General features: G+C 40.6%; 1 protein-coding gene across 1 annotated transcript; it reads left to right on the top strand.

The window, feature by feature from the left end:
• Positions 1 to 12,259: 12,259 nt before the first annotated feature.
• On the top strand, positions 12,260 to 12,811 carry LOC111914821 (uncharacterized). Its single transcript, XM_023910528.1, has one exon. It carries the CDS (start codon positions 12,260 to 12,262, stop codon positions 12,809 to 12,811), a length of 552 nt encoding a protein of 183 aa, XP_023766296.1.
• Positions 12,812 to 13,046: the final 235 nt, after the last annotated feature.

The raw sequence follows: 13,046 nt of genomic DNA, 5'->3' as shown, positions 1-13,046 counted from the left end.
TTGCAAGATCCTTTACCACCCAGGGAAGGCCAATGTCGTGGCTGATGCGCTTAGCCATAAGGAAGCGCCGATCAGGGACATCTGTTTGAGAATGACAATTGTGACTCCGTTGTTTGAGCAGATTCGGGAGGCCCAACAGGAGGCCATGAAGGAGGAACATCAGAAGAGCGAGCGAATTGTGGGCCAGGTTTCCTCCTTCGACTATGATAGTCGGGGATTGTTGACTCTTCAACGTAGGTTGTGGGTCCCTTATCATGGGGGTGTGCGCCGGGTATTGATGGCTGAGGAAAACAAATCCTGGTTCTCTATCCATACCGGGGCGATGAAGATGTACAGGGATTTTCGTCTTGATTATTGGTGGCCCTTTCTGAAGAGGGACATAGCTTGGTTTGTGGAGAGGTGCCTGACCTGCAGGAAGGTCAAAGCTGAGCACCAAAGACCTCACGGCAAGGTCCAGCTGTTGGATATCCCGCTGTGGAAGTGCGAGGATATTACTATGGACTTCATTACGAAGCTTCCCAGGAGCGCGTGAGGAGTGGATTCGGTTTGGGTCATCATTGATCGATTGACCAAGAGCAACCATTTTATTCCAATCCAGGAGAGTATTTCGGCCGAAAAGTTGGCCAACATCTATATCTGGGAGGTAGTGGCGCGGCACGGGGTGCTAGTTTTAGTGATTTCAGACAAGGATGTACGGTTCACTTCCAGGTTTTGGAAGAAGTTTCATGACGAGCTGGGTACTCGACTACATTTTAGCACCGCCTTTCACCCGCAGACGGATGGTCAGAGGGAGCAGACCATCTAGACATTAGAGGATATGCTATGGGCGTGTGTTTTAGACTTCGGAGGTAGTTGGGATACTTACCTTCCGTTGGCGGAGTTCTCCTACAACAATAACTATCATGTGAGTATCGACCATCCTCCTTTCAAGATGTTGTATGGGAGGAGGTGCAGGACCCCGATATGCTGGGGAGAGGTTGGGCAGAGAGTCATGGGGAGTGCTGAAGTGGTACTCAAGACTACGGAGAGGGTCCAACATGTTCAGAGCAGGCTTCATACTGCTCAAAGTCGGCATAAAAGTTATGCCGACAAGCGATGATCGGACCTGGAGTTCCAGGTCGGGGATATGGTTCTCCTGAAGGTGTCGCCTTGGAAGGACGTCATTCGATTCAGGAAGCGGGGCAAGTTGGGCCCCAGGTATATTGGAACCTTCAGGGTTATGACCTGAATGGGCAAGGTGGCATATAGGATGGATCTGCTAGCCGAACTCAATCAGATTCATCACACTTTTCATGTCTCTCTGTTGCGGAAATGTCTGGTGGACGATTCGGTGGTAATGCCTTTCGAGGATATTCAAGTTGATGATAGCTTGAACTACATCGAGCGGCCAGTGGCATTCCTTGACAGGAAGTCAAGGGATCTGAGGAACAAGAGAGTGGAGTTGGTAAAGGTGCAGTGGCAGCACCGAAAGGGCTCGGAATGGACTTGGGAGTCGGATAACGAGATGAGGGAGCATTACCCCGAGCTTTTTCAGGATCGAGCAGCAGACTTCGAGGATGAAGTCTAAGATAAGCGAGGGAGATTTGTAACACCGAATTCCAGGTACGCATTTAATTCAAGCAATTCTTGTGTTTTTTCTATGGGACTCGACAAGTTGGAGGCCCAACTCGTCGAGTAGAGTCGAGATCCGTGGTCAGTTTAAGTGACCTACTCGACGAGTCGGAAGGATGACTCGGCGAGTTGGTGCTGTTTGAGTAAAACCCTAATCAGAGGGTTTGCACCCTATTTAAACGCCTTGTCTCAGCCTCCATCGCCCCTATCACTCCCAGAGAGTTGTGTATCGAAACCCTAGCCGTTCTTATTGTGTTCTGGAATCTTGTGGTGCTACTTTTTGTGTTTGAAGCTTGGAAAGGAGACGGAGACTTGTGAGACCAAGGGGAAACAAGAAGATCCAGAGTTTGGAGCTCATTTTTAGCTTATTGGAGGTATGAAGCTGGACCTTTGTCTATAGATCTTGATTTTGGGCCTTTTCCTACATCTTTCTAATCCCTAGAGAGGTTGTATTCAGGATTAAGTGTTGGAAGTCAGTGTATGCTTTAGATCCAGGTCTATTGAGGGGGGGGGGTTATGGCACAAAGGTGCCCACTTTGCTGCCATGAACACCCCACGCACCTTGGAGGGCATCTTTTATGGCTTTTTAGGCCAAAGACCCCTTGCATGTGCACCAAGTTGGAAACTTTACGTATGAAATGGACATTAGAAGGCCAGATCTATGATTTTGAGGTGTTAAGATCCATTTAAATCGACTGTATAGTGTTGGTCAAGGATGGACTCGATGAGTTGTTCTTGGGACTCAGCGAGTCGCGGTGTAATGACCCCAACTCCTTTATGTGGATGGACCAGTTGTTAGGAAGGAAAGTCCCGTAGGCGGTTAGACACGAAAAGGAACCTGGGAATCATGGGACTCGACGAGTGTATGAACAGACTCGGCGAGTCCAAGGCAATCTCCCAAACTTTGAAGATGGACTCGACGGGTTGTTCATACAACTCAGATATTTCATTACTTATGTTGATTGGGTTTTGAGACACGATATTATGGTTTTATGTATTGACTTGATCTTGGCGATGTTTTGATAAACTGATTTATAAATCACTTAAATTAAAATGAATTTTTTGGCCTCAAATTTTAGGATGTTACAATAGGACATAGTTATTTGTCATTAATCTAGGAATATAGATTTAGACATAGACGTTTGTCCCTAGTCCGAGAGTATGGAATGGGCAGAGTCATTGATCCGAGACCGTGGATTAGATCTGAGAGTATGGATTAAGTAAGAGGTAAAATTTAAGGTCCGAGAGTATGGATAGTGTCGTTGGGAGGATCGACGATATGGTGTAAGAGCTGCTTATATATATATATGGTGAAATTGTATATTTTGTGAGTTCTAAATTATATATATGATATAACATTGTGGGATTGAAATCCCTCTGTACTCACCAGGTTTCCCAACCTGACCCACTCAAGTTTATTTGTATCAGTGGTGTTGATACGAAGGTACTTTACACTGAGAGAATTAAAAGAGATGTAGATCACTAGTGTAAAAGAATGTAAGGTCTGTTTATGCTTTTGTTTCTATATTAACGATGACATCCCAATGTTTTAAAAATGAATAAAATGCATTTCTTCGGAAATGGTTGATAATGTATTTCTCATGTTTTTCTGGGAACAAATTCCGTAAAAAATTTCTTTAAAAGGTTACTCTGATTTTTTTTTAAAAAAAAGCATAAACAAATCAGTCTTTTCTGGCCGTGAAAATGGGGATGTCACATTATTGTCCAATATCGCCACCGATCGCTTTATATAATTCAAGCGCTTATCAACCTGAATGTCGTCCGAAAGGACCACTGCTGTATCCTCTACCAAGCACTTTCAGAGCTGAGAAACATGGAAAGTGCTATGAATCTGGCTCAGCTCCCAGACAAATCTAACCGGTAAGCCAACTTGGCAACCCAGTCCACCACTCGAAAAGGTACGATGAATCGAGGCCCAACTTTCCCCGCTTTATGAAGTGTATAACACCCTTCCAGGGTGAGATCTTCAGCAAAACCACATATCCAGCCTTAAAATGTAGATCAGACCATCATCTATCAGCATAACTCTTTTGTCAACTCTATGTCGTCTACAACCTCTGTCTGATCTGCTGAATGAGTTTTATCGTTTGGAGTACCACCTTAATACTCCCCATGATCATTTGCCTGACCTCACCCCAACATATAATGGTATGAAACTTCCTCCCTTATAGAAGCACGAATGGAGGTGCTCTAATGTTGGAGTGGTAGATGTTGTACGAAAACTTTGCCAAAGGAAGGTAGATTTACTAGATCCCACCAAAATCAATGATACAAACTCTCAACATGTCTTCCAAAGTCTAAATTGTCTGCTTACTCTGACCATCTGTTTGCAGATGATAGGTCATGCTGAAGTGCAGTCTAGTACCCAACTCCTTATTGAATCTCTTCCAAAACATTGAAGTAAACAGAACATCTCGATCCGATACAATAGAGATAGGCACATCGTGGAGAGAAACCACCTCCTGAATGTAAATGTCAGCTAACTTCTCCTTCGAGGAACTCTCCCAAATAGCAAGGAAGTGCACGCTCTTAGTCAACCAATCAAAAATAACCAATATAGCATCAAATCCTCTAGGAGTCTAGTGTAGCTTTGTAATGAAATCCATTAAAATCTGCTCCATTTCCATATGAGAATCTCCAAAGGTTGCAACTTGTCGTGAGACATCTGATGTCCGACCTTGACTTTCCTACAAGTGAAGCACCTCTCTACATACTCGGCCAACTCCCTCTTCATGCAAGGCAACTAATAAATGAGCTCAAGTCCCGACAATTCTTGGTCACACCAGGATGAATGAAAAATCTGGACTTGTGTGCCTCATCCATCAGAATGTGTCTAACCTCTCCAGTATCCAGAATCCAAACTCTGCCACACCGAGTCAATAACCCACAACTATCCAAAACAAAAGTGACAACATGTATCTTAATCTTCTCTTTCTTTCGATTCTCTTACTTGATTCCCTCGACCTGTGCCTCTCTGATCAAATCCAAAAGTGGTAAAGAGATAGTCATTCTCAAAAGCAGATCTCCGATAGGAGCACTAACCACCTTGCGACTCAACACATTGGCCACCACATTGGCCTTTCCCGAGTGGTACAAAATCTCGCAGCTGTAATCCTTTACCAAATTGAGCCATCTCCGTTGCCTCATGTTCAAATTGGGCTGATCCATTAGATACCTCAAACTCTTATGATCCATGTAGATGGTACAATGGACTCCATAATGGTAATGCCTCCAAATGTTGAGGGCAAAAACTACCGTCCCCAACTCCAGATCATAAGTAGGATGATTATCCTCATGAGGCTTTAGCTGCATGGAAGCATAAGTAATCACTCTACCCCGCTGCATGAGCACCGCCCCCATACCCATGATGGAAGCATTATAATAAACCACAAAATCCTCAACACCCTTTGGAAGGGTCAATACTGAAGCCTCACATAGCTTCTGTCTTAGAGTCACGAACACTGCCTATTACTTAGGCTCCGAACGAAAATCAACAATCTTTTTCATCAAACAGGTAAGAAGAATTGCAATCTGGGAGAAATCCTGAATAAACTTCTTGTAGTGCCCTGCTAACCCACGGAATTTTTGGATCTTAGATGGAGACTTCTAGACCTCCCACTGCATCACTGCCTCAATCTTGGTCGTATCGACCAAAATCCCGTCTTGATTGACAAGGTGTCCAAAAAAATGAACCTCTCACAACCAGAAATAACACTTGGAGAACTTAGCATAAAGTCTCTCATTCCTCAAAACCTTGAGAATCTCCTGTAGGTTCTCCATATGCTGCTCTTTGGTGTTGGAATAGACCAAAATATCGCCGATGAACACGTTAACTAACCGACCAAGCATCGGCCTGCACACCTGATTCATCAGGTCTATGAACGTTGCCGGTGCATTGGTGAGTCCAATTGGCATCACCACGAACTCATAATTACCTTAACAAGTCCGAAAGGTTGTCTTCTTAATATCCTCCTCTTATATCCTCATCTGATGGTACCCTTACCTCAAATTAATATTGGAAAACCAAGATGCACCATGAAGCTGATTGAAGAGGTTATCAATCCTTAGTAGTGGGTATCAGTTCTTCACCATCAACTTATTCAACTCCCAGTAATCAATGCACGTGCAGCGATAACCATCTTTCTTCTTCACAAATAAGATCGGTGCTCCCTAAGGAGAACTGCTCAACCGAATGAGTTATTTGCCCAACGGTTCATGAAGCTGAGAGGAAAAATACGACATTGTAGGTGGTGAAAGGCGATATGGCGACTTAGCAATAAGGACTGCACCAGGGATCAAATCAAACCTAAAATCAACCTATCTCTCCAGAGGTACACCAGGTAAATCCTCCGGTACTACATCTAGAAAGTCATGAACTATCATAAAATCAACAATCAAGAACTTCTGCTCCTCACAAGTATCCACCACATAAGTAAGATATCCCGAAAAACCATGTTGAATGAGCCTCCTGGCCTTCGCTAAAGAAAAAAAGTAGAACCAACCCTGGTACCCTTGTTGTAAATGGTTAGGTCTCCCCACTTGGGGTACGAACTACCACTAACTGTCTCTCACAATCAATAAGATCCCTAAAGCAGCTCAACCAATCCATATAAATGATTATGCAAATGCCCCTCATAAGAATGGGAACCAGATCAATCGGGTAAGGCACTCCAACAATCTCCAAAATATAGCCACAAAAAGACCCGAAGTGGAAACCTTGTGTTCGTCGGGAATGGAGACTAGCAATGGATGCTCCAAATCCTTAAGGGCCACACCAAAAATCCTATGGATGAATGAAGATACAGAGGACCGACACACACTTACTAAAGCAGGAATTTTTTTTACTAAGAAGGTAACTAGCATAGACATAAATATAAGCATACATGAAAATAATTTGACATAATATAAATGGATACATACCAGCAACAACGTTGGGTGCTGCCCTAGCCTCCTCTACAGTCAGCTGAAAAGAACATCCTATGGCCTTTGGGGCCTCAACCCTCCCCTGGCGGACATCTGTGATGCGACGAGTCATCGGGGCCAGTGCCTGCACTGTCCTACCAGTGATTAATGGATAGTTGGCCATCATATGGAAAACCTGATCATAATGATAACAAACTCGAGCACTCGGTGGCGAGGCCTGTTGTTGCTAACGACACTCTTTCTTATAATGGCCCTCCCCACCACATTTGTGGCACCTGGTCGCTAAACTACATGCACCCTCGTGCACCTTCCCACACTAGCCACAAGTACGGACCCTCTAGCCTCTAGATCGGGAATCAGCGCGCTTAAACCGCTTCGCTGCAGGATGGGTCTAAACTAGGGTCTGCCTCTTCTCCTTTGATAGTGTCCCAAGCTCAATCTCCCTCCTCCGTTTAAATAATTTCAACTCAGTTAGGATCCAATACTATCGCATCGATACAAACTCTCTAATCTCCGTCTTGAGCATGCTCAAGTAACGTGACATCTGAACCTGCTCGGAAGAATCATACTCCGGGAAGAAAATGTCTCTCTCCGTGAACATCTTGGTGATCTATGTCACTGACGTTTTTGTCTGCTTGAGCAATAGATACTCCTAGGCCAACCTCTCTCTCTCTCTATCTATCTCTCTACCAGTGGAACATACTTAGCCGATAACATCTATATATATATATATGTGTGTGTGTGTGTGTACATATATATATATATATATATATATATATATATATATATATATATATATATATATATATATATATATGGTAGTTATACGTTGTGTATATATGATATATTATTATCAGTAATCTTAGTGATTATGATCAAACCTTTACGTAGATTAGTATACATCCCCTAAGTAGTCGAATCTTCATTATTGTAATTGTATGTAATATACTATTAGGGTTAAACACTAATAGATCTCCGTGCCATATTTGTGACCTCGTTCTCTTTGTGAGAACCTTCTTTCGTAGTGTAAGTATCTTTGTGATCTTCTCTTTATTTCTTATTTGTTTGTTTTTTATTGTTCAAACTTGATTGTATCTGATCGATACAAACCTTCAATTGGTATCCAAGTAGGTTTATGATACATACAACTTATCATGTCTTCCGCTTATAATTCAAAGTCGTCTGTTGTTAGAAAGATTCCTCCTTTTGATGAACACAACTTCGGTGCATGGAAATCAAAGGATATGGATTCTCTAAAGATCATGGACTGTCATATGCTTTGATGTAATGTCCCAAAAATAATGATATAAAATTTTCGTTTTTAGATTAATAAATCATTAATACATATTACTACCATAAAACCAAGTTAATCGATATTTATCAAAACATCATCAAATTAGAGTAATTCACAGAATGCGGAAACATGGGGTATGGGCTCTGCAATCATCCCAGGTTCTTCTATTTGAAAATTTGAAGTACCTGAAACATAAATTGAAAACTGTAAGTACAAAGCTTAGTGAGTTCCCCAACATACCGCTTACCATACATAATAGCACATATAAACACATAATGGTCCCCACCCGTCATCAGTCCCACCTGGCATCAGACCCCGCCCCGCATTGAGCCCCGCTTGATAAACATACCTGTCAGTCATCAGGCCCCGCCCGGTATAAACATATAAACATATTAACATATAAACATACAACACATGCCATAATCACAAAGCAAACTAGCCTTCGAGCCCCGCCCGACATCGGGTTGTACCCGGTAATCATAAAGCACATACAAATAACTAACATATAATATGCTCATCAGGCCCCGCCGGGTAAACATAAAACACATAACACATGCAAGAGCCACCCAAACAACAAGCATACTAAGAATAACAAATCATCGGTCGGCATCGGTGCCTTCGACCCGCTAAACATAGTGAGGAGACTCACCTCACACTATCGAATCTCACAAAAAGAATCTATGGTTGCTGGCCCGCAAGAATCCCCGCGCTATCTATCATAAGATAACCATCCATCAATAATCGGATGCGACTCATACTAAGTGTCTAAAATAGGGTAAAAGACATTTTAACCATCTTCATAACTTGGCCCAAAGCCATGGCCCAATTAAACAATCGAAAAGCCTAAATTCCAAATTAACACCCAAGGCCCAAAATAACCTATGGTCAACCCTGGTCAAACTTCTAGTCAAAGTTAACAGCCCATGTTGACCAAACATGCCGTGTTGACTAGCCAACATGCTGTGCTACGCCATCATCTAAACAATCGGGAAAACCAACACGTCGTGTTGACTTGCAAGTACACTGTGTTTTCCTGAATTCCAACAACTTAATACATTAAGCTACCCTCTTCGATTCCAAGAGCTCCAAAGCTCAGATCTATACCATAGTGAGACTTAGAAGGGTAAAGTTTCCATCTTTACCCATAGGGATTACCAAAAAGGTTCCAACCCATCCAAAAAGGCTTGATAGAGCAAGGGCTTAACTAATAAGCACTTAATCCTTGAAGACATAGCCCAAAACATAGATCTGACTTCCTTGAGCTAGAAACCACGTAAAGTTGCCAACTTTACATTCATGCATGTATAAATGAAGCTCTTAAGCTTAAAAGGGACTTAATAATTGGCTTGATGCATGCATGATACCAACAATCTCATAAATCTTGCAAATTTATGCTCAAAGGGACCAAAACAAACTCATATCTGGAATAAAAAGCCCTTAAAACGACTTCAATCTCTCATCCACCCAAAAAGGACCAAAAGCATAAAAAAGCACAGTATGAGGAGATCTAAACATCTATAAGTCAAGGTTAAAACTTGATACCTTAGAAATCTTGCCCAAAAGAAGATGATTCTGGATCTAAAGCCAATCCACCAAGTAAGAAAACTTCAAGATCTCCTCTTCCTTCACAGAGGCCAAAAATAAGCACCAAGAAATTCTTACTAGCTCAAGAACGCCGCCAAGAGACTTAGGGATTGATTTTATGGTTTTAGTGTCAATGGAGGCTGGTAAGGAGACCAGCCCTTGGGGCTTAAAGATATTATATAGGGTGCAACATCCTAAAAATTAAGGTTTCCTTTCGAGCTTCCAACATGTCGTGTTGAACTTAATGAGAACCACATTTTTCCTTAACCAGACATGTCGTGTTGGTTCCTCCAACACGCTGTGTCTAGTCCTCAAAATAAGATTCATTCCTTACAATTGTTCTTCAAAATTCTGGGTGTTACACTTGATGTATTTAGCAAGGGTCACATCATCTCTATACATCATTCCTCTAATGAAAATGCATTCTCTAGTGGACTAAAGCAGAATTCGGTGCTAGGATACAACAAGGAAGATAAAAGAGTTCAAAACCTTGACGTAAATGCAAGGGTTACTATTAGAAATTCTCTTCCATATCATATCTATCGATTGGTTCAAATATGATCAACTGCACAAGAGATGATGAACACTTTATCAACCGAGTTTGACAAAGAAGAGCTTTCTAATGATGAGGATACAAAAGGTAAGTGTCTCATGGCTTGAATAAACGAGTCCCATACTGAAGCACCAAGGATAACATCATTACTTTTGATGATGACCTCTCTCAAGTTGCAAAGTACTCCAAGTCTCAGGACTGGGACTCAGCCTCAATGTATCAAGTAAAAAAATTTGTTAACTACTATTCTGTTGAAAAAAAAGATGACATGTTTGATCATTTACGTTTTGTTCTTTCTATCTCTAATAAGGAAAAATCTTCTCTCAAAATTGAATTGAAAAACTTTAAAGAAAAACTCTCTTTCTTGGACAACGCCTTGTCTCTATTGAAAAAAATGAAATTAACTATATCTCACTGACCAATAATTTTCTTCACACTGAAAAAGAGAAAAGCTATTGATCATGAGCGAAGCATTCAACGTATCTTAAATAATTGGGCATCTTCCCACTATATTGTCATGAGCATTATTAATGATCAAATTCATGATCAGTGTGAGAAAAATCTTGGTGGTGATATTGAAGGTGATGTTACCTTAATCAAAAAAATTTAAGAATAAACAAACTTTATATAATGCTGATAATATCGAGAAAGATTTTGAAACCAAATTTTTCAATACTTGTTACATAAATCAAACTCTAATTGATACACATTGTAATAATGAATCAAATGGTAATACCAAATGTATATTTCTCTTATCTGTTCTTGAACCTTCTCACGAAACCTCCTCACTGTGAGTATGTTTTTCCCTCCACTAAGACCTTGCTGAAATTTCCCATCTCCAACGAAGAAGTGCACATGTAAAGGAAATTCTTAGCATGTTTCCTCAGTGCTCCATTAGCAACATTGAAACTGAAGGTCAACCTAAACTCTCTTCCTCTAATCATCCTTCCACCCCCTATGCATCCCATGACAAAGTGTCATATAAGTACATCATTGATGACACTCCTTTGTCTAGAACCAAAGAAAGAGTTTTCAAATAAAATGATCAAGATCTTTTAGGTTTGGTTGTTAAAAAAATCAAAGCTCTAATGTTAAAAGAAAGAATTCTGGAACCAGAGTTTGTTATCGGTATGTTGATGGTTTTCACAGAGTCAATGCGTGTACATTTAAAGAAAGCTTTGTTCGCGCTAACAACATCATGAATCGAAATAATAAATGGATCAAAATGGTAAACTCATTAAATTGTCTCCTTGAGGCTTGTGATCATATTTTCTCTTAAGTGACCCATTGCGAGATGGGTCAATATATATTGATTGTATATTTTAGTTTTTTAGGGTAAAGAACATAATTAGTACTTAGATAGTGGTTGTTCAAGGCATATGAAAGGGTTCAAATCTCTTATGGATGACTTTGTAAGAAAAGATGGTCCAACTGTTACGGAGACAATGGAAAGGGGGCTACAAAGGGATATGGCACTATCAAATGCAATTATGTTGTATTAAAGAATGTGTCATACGTCAAAGATCTTCATCACAATCTCATCTTAACCAGAATACTATGTGACGCTGACTATGAAGTTCATTTTAACAAGAAGGAAGGAAACGTGATTTATCAAAAGAATGTCACTATGCTGACTGTAAACTGAAAGAATGATATCAATGTTCTGGACATGTTTTCTGCTGACAACTCTCTTCGAATTTGCTTCTTTTCTCGTGCTCAATCTCATCTAAATTGGTTGTTGCACAAGAGACTATCTCACTTGAACTTCAAAAACATATCAAAGATTTCTGGGAATCGGATTGTGCAAGGAATTCCTAAAATGCAGTTTGTTAAAGATAAACTATGTTCAACATGTGAAAAGGGAAAGAAAAGCAAGTCATCTTTCAAGCCAAAGTCATGTTCCTCCATCACCAAACCCTTTCATCTCCTATATATGGACCTTTTTGGATAGGTCCCAATTAAGTCAAGATCTGGGAAAAAGTTCATTCTTTTCATCTTGGATGAGTATTCAAGATTTACATGGGTGATGTTTTTGAAAAAGAAAAGTCATGATGCTGATGAAGTCATATTTCTCATTAAGCAATGGGAAGTTCTTTATGACTATTAAGTCATGAAATTACGAAGTGATCATGGAACTGAATTCAAAATTTCCTCCTTAGAAGACTTTTTCCTAAACTCAGGAATCTCTCAAAACTTCTCTGTTATTAGAAGCCCCCTAACAAAATGACATTGTTTAAAGACAAAATCAGACTCTCATTGAACCTGGGCGAACTATGGTTGTTGAAGATGGTCTTTCTCTATCCTTTTGGGTTGAAGCTATCAACACAAACGTGTTACACTCAAAACTATTCCATCATTGTAAAGCATCATGGGAAACTGCTTATGACATGCTTAAAGGGAGAAAACCCAACATTTCTTACTTTCATGTGTTTGGTTGTGTCTACTATATTCTGAATCAGAGAGATCAACATTCAAATTTCGAAGCTAATGCTGAGGAAGGATTGTTTTTGGAATACTCTAGTGTGTCCAAGGTTTTTAGGGTGTTCAATCTTTCATGGAAAATTATTGAAGAAACTGCCCTTGTTATGTTTGATGAGGATTCATTCATCCATGATCGGATTGATCATCCTTCTTCCATTCTCAGTGAGCTCACTTTCAGTCCATTAGACCCTGTTCCTAAGTTATTGCAAAATGTCACTGACCCTGTTGTTCCTAATATTGATCAAATTATCAATTCTCATTCTGACTCTAAAGATCAGGATGTCATCTTTGAAGAAGCCGAGCCATCCAATTCTTCAAATCAGGAAGACTCAAATGTGAATTAAAGTGCTAATTTAGATTTCGTTGAGATCATCCTGAATCTCAAATCAGTGGAGATGTAAGGTCTAGGATTCTCCCTCGTATCATAGTCATCAATAACTTCTGCATGTTTGTGAACTTTGTCTCGATGATCGAACCAAAGAATGTTGCTGATACCCTCAAGGAAGCTGAATGGATGTAGTATATGCAAGACGAGTTGAATGAGTTTGAATGTCATCGCGTGTGGGTTGTACTTCCTAG

This window comes from Lactuca sativa, chromosome 3 (assembly GCF_002870075.4).
Source record: "Lactuca sativa cultivar Salinas chromosome 3, Lsat_Salinas_v11, whole genome shotgun sequence".
NCBI classification, from domain to species: Eukaryota; Viridiplantae; Streptophyta; class Magnoliopsida; order Asterales; family Asteraceae; genus Lactuca; species Lactuca sativa.
Note: the sequence above shows the minus strand (reverse complement) of the source record. Positions and strands in the feature narration are given on the sequence as shown.